This window comes from Monopterus albus, unplaced genomic scaffold (genome assembly GCF_001952655.1).
Source record: "Monopterus albus unplaced genomic scaffold, M_albus_1.0 scaffold997.1, whole genome shotgun sequence".
NCBI lineage: Eukaryota > Metazoa > Chordata > Actinopteri > Synbranchiformes > Synbranchidae > Monopterus > Monopterus albus.
Genome location: NW_018128875.1, coordinates 1 through 6,612, shown reverse-complemented (window position 1 = coordinate 6,612; position 6,612 = coordinate 1). Strand labels below are relative to the sequence as shown.

General features: G+C 41.4%; 1 protein-coding gene across 1 annotated transcript; it reads right to left on the bottom strand.

The window, feature by feature from the left end:
* Positions 1-1,406: 1,406 nt before the first annotated feature.
* Positions 1,407-5,007, bottom strand: LOC109953678 (uncharacterized; the record flags this gene model as incomplete). The annotated part of the gene is made up of 5 exons (XM_020589146.1): positions 4,599-5,007; positions 2,158-2,325; positions 1,875-2,080; positions 1,660-1,760; positions 1,407-1,525 (listed from the first exon to the last, which is right to left on the bottom strand). Coding segments are annotated over exons 1-5 (816 nt in total), but the record flags the coding sequence as incomplete, so codon positions are not given.
* Positions 5,008-6,612: the final 1,605 nt, after the last annotated feature.

Below are 6,612 nucleotides of genomic sequence, written 5' to 3'. Positions count from 1 at the left end.
CCATGATGAAGGTTAGTATTGAATTCATTCCCTACCCCTTATGTCTCCTACTATATTAAATGAAATCATTTGGGGAAGCTTTGCATCTGTCTTTGTACTGATTTTGGTGCAGAATGCTTCCAGCAGGTGCAGTTTCTAAGTTCTTCATGTCAAATGAACAAATTATATTACAAATAATTTTACCTTAAATCAACTTTAGTGCAATTACATTTCTAAGTGGAATAATAGGGCATGGAAATTTAATAAACTTGGAATTGAACTTAAAATAAGTCTAGCCCCTGATGCTTTTAAGTTAAATTTACTGAAGTAAAATTTTCCTCAAAATTTTTAATTCGACTTATCCAGGCTTACAGCGCAATATTATTTTAACTTCAGGGAGGGCGGGCACAAACTTGTGCTGCACTTAGCTTGGTGCAGCACAGGCACATTATTGCGCCACACAACACATGGAAATTAATGGGCTTGATAGTGGAGCATCGCACCCACCGCGTCCTATCTGAAAACATGTAGACACCTAGTTTGTAATTTTACTGCTCAGCATGTACACATATCATGTCATTTGTCTCGGCCTTAGTGCCGAGTCCAGTGGCCTTTGTGACCTCCGAAAGCATATTAAATCAAAGGCCAAATGTCCCTGCCCTTCAGATGATGAAATTTATGGCCTGTTTAGCCCATTTGCCTGTTGATGAGGTTATCTAGGTTGGTGTGAAAACTGTTAATCAAACCCCTGTGTATACTTAATAAATGGATTGCATTTGTCCACTTCAAGACAGCCTTTGTTTTCTGGGTTTATAAACATGAATTCAAAAGTTAAAATAATAAATCCATCTCTTAATTTTGAACTGTTAAAGAAGTAACATACTAAGTGATCTGTGACAGAGCAATATACTGGAAATGTGTTGTAATCATGGTAATATGTTTACTTGTTACCGTGTGAGTGTCAGGACTCACATTGTAATAAGGAACAAGGGTTAAAATACCAGTTTCTTTTGTCCTCTTTCATGTATTTTGCAGTTCCTCATCACAAAGAGTGTGAATCATAGTGATCTCACAGTAACTATGCTACCTATGAGACATCCCTTTTTCATACTGTTCTTACCTGTTCATCAGTAACAATCACATACACTATATGGCCAGGTTGCAGTGAGCTGATAATCAGTTACTGCTTCATGACCTCAGAGAATATAATTAAACACATAAGATTTAATAATGCAGAAGCTCTGAATCACTTGACCTGATTTTGCATATATGGATCCATGTAGCACTATTAGAGGATGATAGTCACCAAAACTGTCAGATGACTTAATTGACTATATTAATTGACCATATTACTATATATTTACACCTCTTGATTTGTTTATATTAAGCCAGTGAGAACATGACAAGGACTAAAAAGCAGCACTTACTCCATTGAAATTGTTCTTCAAGGTCACAAAATCTTTGTAGGAGGCGAGCACATAGAATTTACCAAAGTTGTCTTGGAGCCATTGCCTGTCATCATTTCCAGCTTCAACACAGGAGCGACCTAGGATTCAATATACAGAATCTTTAAATTGAATATGCCATGCCATATTGAACATAACAGTGTGGATTTATACATTCTCACAGCACATAGGTACTTGCAAATGTAATGTTATGCTATTATGCCATTTAGGTTACCTGAGGAATAATGTTTTCCAAAATAGTCCATTATGAACTTGAAAACCTGTTGGGTCTGCCCCACGGAGAGCTGGGTGAAAACACGGTCGCATCCCTTGACACTGTGGAGACAAGAGAAATTCTGCCATTCACTAAAATGTGTAAAATAATTTTTTTCATCCCTTATTTTCATTGCCTTTTTTACACATCTGATCAATTTGACATTTTTCACTTACATTGCTTGATAGGACACACAGCTGATATTTCTTGGAATACTTTCAAATGTACTTGAGTCAATGCCTGGGAGGATCAGAGGTAGGTAGACCTGGAACCATAACTTGAACGCCTCAGCATCAAACATGGACATTTTGGGGCTGAGCGCAGATAGTGTCAGATTTAGGATGGTGCCACGCACCCTTGGGTCAATGGTTGTCAAGTTTTGCTAGAAAAAGGGCATAAATTTGTCAGATTGATATTTTTATTTTAGTGAAAAAAATAAGAAAACAAGATGATACTCACCTCTTTTGCACCAGTAACAAATTGGTCAAAAAAAGAGCCAAGATCTTCCAAACTTGACAAATTAAGTTGTGTGAACACAAGTCTCACAAGGGTTTCATTTGACAAGCTGTTTGGTTCAAGAAGCAGTTCAGCTTTTTGTCTTGATGAAAGATATTCTAGTACTGTCACCTAAGGGAAATAGAAGACAAAAATCCTATCATAAGTTTTTTTTTACTCTTTGCAACCCTATAAACCCAAACAGGGCCCTTTACTGGGACTGTATAGGCAGGATACATTGTTATGGATTCATGCACAAGCATTTGCGTGAATTGTAGTATATGTGCAGTAATACCCCTGTTTCTGTTGCATATTGATTGATGCTGCATACGCATATTGATATGTATACTCTCTCTAAGAAAAAGCAGTTAAAGTTTCCCCTGTTAAAATAGCAACCTCTGAGTTCGCATATTATTGCATTTCTTGTTGTACAAACACAACATGAATCCAATCTGATCAAATTATTTTTTTTGTCCCAGCTGTGAAGAACTTGATGTTGGACTTTGTGCATGAGCTTTAAAGGACTCTCACAGTTGTGCAGTCATCTGTGTCTAACATACTTACATATATAACTGTGATGAACATTATGCTTATGCTGTTATCAGCTACAGCTTATGTGTTTAAAAAGACCGATTGTCAAGCAGTTACCAGAGCTTTATTATACTGAAAGGAGCTTTTACTTGTTTTTTGATTTATCTACAATGGTACAATGATGAATTATCATCTTAGATGTGACCTAAAGCTCAAAAAATGAGGTGTACATATGTTCTAGTATTTCTATGCAGAAAGAATTTGGTTTATACAAGTCTCACAAACTCTTGCTCGCGATGACTTTTTTCCCTAACAAAAAAAAAATTCCATGATAGTTTAAGGATTTCCTTGAATTGGGATAAAATCCAGGCCGTTGCGTGTTAATGTGAACTTGCCTGACATCCACCGGTGCCCCCCATCATATTGGAAAAATGTTATACTGCCTTGTTTGTTATGTATGTTTTCAATAAAGCTTATTAAAAAAAAAAAGACATCCAGCGGTGCCATTATAAAAGATGATTTTTTTGACTACGCAAGGTTTTGTGCATATATTTTTCCTCCAGCTGCCTCCACTGTGACCAGAGGATGTGGAGAAAAACACAGGGCCTGAGGTCACTGCATGTCTGGGAATGTTCCTTTACAGGAACTTGCTGTTTTACCTGACTGGGTCTAACCTACAAGCAGCTGGCCTGTGAAGGCCCCAGTGGCTGGATTCCCCTGGAGCCCAGTACCTGTTTGTTTTGACTGCTTGAGGCCAGTGTGTCTGCCACATGTGATGTGTTAATGGTTTGTGAGTGGATTAATGATCCATGATGTTAATGTCAGCTTTACGCTACCTATTGGGATTAATTTCACTACTCTGGGACTGTATGTGGTTGTGTGGGGGAATATGCAGCGACCACCAGTTGGATTCACTGACCTTGGAGCTACTTGAAAGATGTTTCCACTAATCGGTGGGATTTAATGGTAAGTTTTAAAAAAACACACACATTGCATGTCTGTTAATGCCTTATTTCTGTAATGTTAGGGAGAATTGTTGTAAGGCTGGAGAAGTTACTGTCTGCATTATACCAGTTCAAATATGGAGTTTCTCAGTGTTATAAATCCCTTTTCATTGGTACATATACCATTGTTTACCTATCTATGCAGGAGTAATTCGAATTTATTAATGCCATTGCGGTTCATTGTGCTGTCCACTTGGGACGCAACAATGGCAGCTGGAGTTGTACACGTTCACAAACTATCCTCTCATTTTTAGGAAAAGGCTCTTTGGTGTTATCATTCTGAAATAATTACACACTATTTGGAGGTATGATGGGTGCAAAGCTAATGTAGAGGTACCGAAGATTAAACATTAAATGGCTGGAAACAAGTAAAATGAGCAGCCATGGGCACTTAATGTGTAGTTCTTGTCATAATCAATCTGCCACTAGTCCTAGTTCATGTGTAAGAAGATTTTGTGTACTCAGTGTAATTTTTGTTAATCTGATGATTACTTAATAAAATAACCACAACACCAAAGCCTCTGACAAAAAGACTGAAAAAATACTGGACACATCACTGTGGATTTAAAAATACCCCAATAAAATGCTGTTTGCCGATTAATGAAAATCATCTGCTTGACTCCACAACAACAAGATAGAGAACTCGTATTACTGGCTGGCTATTAAAAGTGCGAGGTTGATATGCACTATAGATGAAAAAACATGGTGAAAACATACATAACAAAACATGGCCCCTTTGTGGCCTAGGAGATGTAGGCGACACTGTAAACAAAAGCGGAGTAAGAGGAGCGGCATGCGCGCTAGGCTACATGCTAACCCACACAGGCCGGCGCTCCCTAGTCTCTTCCTTACGAAAGCCAGGTCACTAACCAACAAAATAGACGAGATTCGGCTGCGAATCGTCTCACGGAGGAAGGACAGCTGTGTGGCGATTATAACTGAAACCTGGTTGGATGACAACATCCCGGACGCTGCGGTAGAGCTGGAGGGACGCTCCTTGTTTCGAGCAGACAGGACTGCAGCATCTGCTAAACAGAGAGGTGGAGGTCTGGCGCTGTACATCCACAACGTCTGGTGCACAGCTACGACCATCACTGGAACACATTGCTCCCTGGACTTGGAATATATGGCAGTGAAATGCAGACCTTTCAAAACGGTGAGAGAGATTTGCTCAATCCTGATTGTAGCCACCTATATACCACCGCGAGCTAGCGCTGGAGGAGCTGTACTGCCTGATCGGCAAGCAGATGAATGCAAACCCAGAAGCGGCTGTGATTGTGGCTGGAGACTTTAACCATGTGGAACTTAAAGCCGTGTTTCCCAAATTCTATAGATTCATCAATATTCCAACCAGGGACAATAACATCCTGGATCAGGTTTATTGCAATATTCGGGGAGCATACAAGACCATAGCAGCTCCACACCTGGGCATGTCAGGTCACATCTCTGTGGAGCTGATCCCAGCATATAAACCTCTGATCTACAGGACAAAACCAATCACCAAAACAGTTAAGGTGTGGACAGAAGAGGCTTCTTCAGCATCATAGGACTGTTTTGAGCACACTGATTGGGGGGTGTTCAAAGAGGGCTCAGATTTGAAGGCTTATACATCAGCTGTTCTGGATTATGTGCAGTTCTGTACTGATGCTGTCCTACCAACAAAGTCCATCAGGGTTTTTCCAAACCAGAAACCATGGTTGGACAGTACAGTGTCACCTCCACTCAAAGCTCGGGATGCTGCCTTCAGATCAGGTGACAGGCTGGCCTGTAGCAGGGCCCGGAAAGAATTAAAGAAGGGCATCCTGCTGGCCAAAAGCAGGTACAAACAGCGCATTGAGGGGCACTTCATGAATAACAACACACAGAGTATGTGGAGAGGCACAAAAACAATAACAGACCACAGAGGCAACAACCAGCAGGTCAGCCATGATCCTACCCTCCCTGACACACTGAATAGTTTCTTTGCACGCTTCGATACACCTGGCAACAGAGGAACTGTACAACTCCCTCAGCTCGAGAAACAGCACCAGCCCTTCGCCCTGCAGCTACACCAGGTGAGCTCCACCCTGAGGAGGATCAACACCAACAATGCTGCAGGACCAGACAGGGTGTCAGCCCGGGTTTTGAAGCTATGTGCTGACCAACTGGCAGGAGTTTTCCTAGACCTTTTTAACCTGTCCCTGCATCTTGCTTCAGTCCCTGTGTGCCTCAAGTCCTCCATCATTGTGCCTGTGCCCAAGAAATCAGCTGTCACCTGCCTCAGTGATTACCACCCTGTTGCTCTGACACCAGTAATCATGAAGTGCTTTGAGAGGATCATTCTAAAGCACATCAAGGACATCATCCCTGTTGGTCTGGACAGCCATCAGGTCACCTACAGAGAGAACCGTCTCAATAGCATTACACACAGCCCTGTCCCACCTGGAGCATCCTAACACTTATGTCAGGATGCTGTTTGTTGACTTCAGTTCAGCATTTAACACTGTAATCCCAGACAAAGTGGCACTGAAACTGCACAATATGGGAATGCCTGCAGTGCTGTGTCATTGGATTAAGAACTTTCTCACTAACAGGCCTGAAGTGGTGAGAATCGGAAGCTGCACATCATCCACACTGGTCCTGAACACAGGCACACCACAGGGCTGTGTGCTAAGCCCAGTTCTCTTCACTCTGTTTACCCATGACTGTGATGCCATTCACTCCACAAACACAGTAGTGAAGTTCACGGACGACACCACCGTAGTGGGTCTCATCTCAGACAATGATGAGACTCACTACAGAGAGCAGATCCAGCACCTGACAAGGTGGTGGTCAGAACACCAACAAGACTAAGGAAGTGATTGTGGATTACTGTATGGGAGGTCCAGGAAGACAAAACATGCTC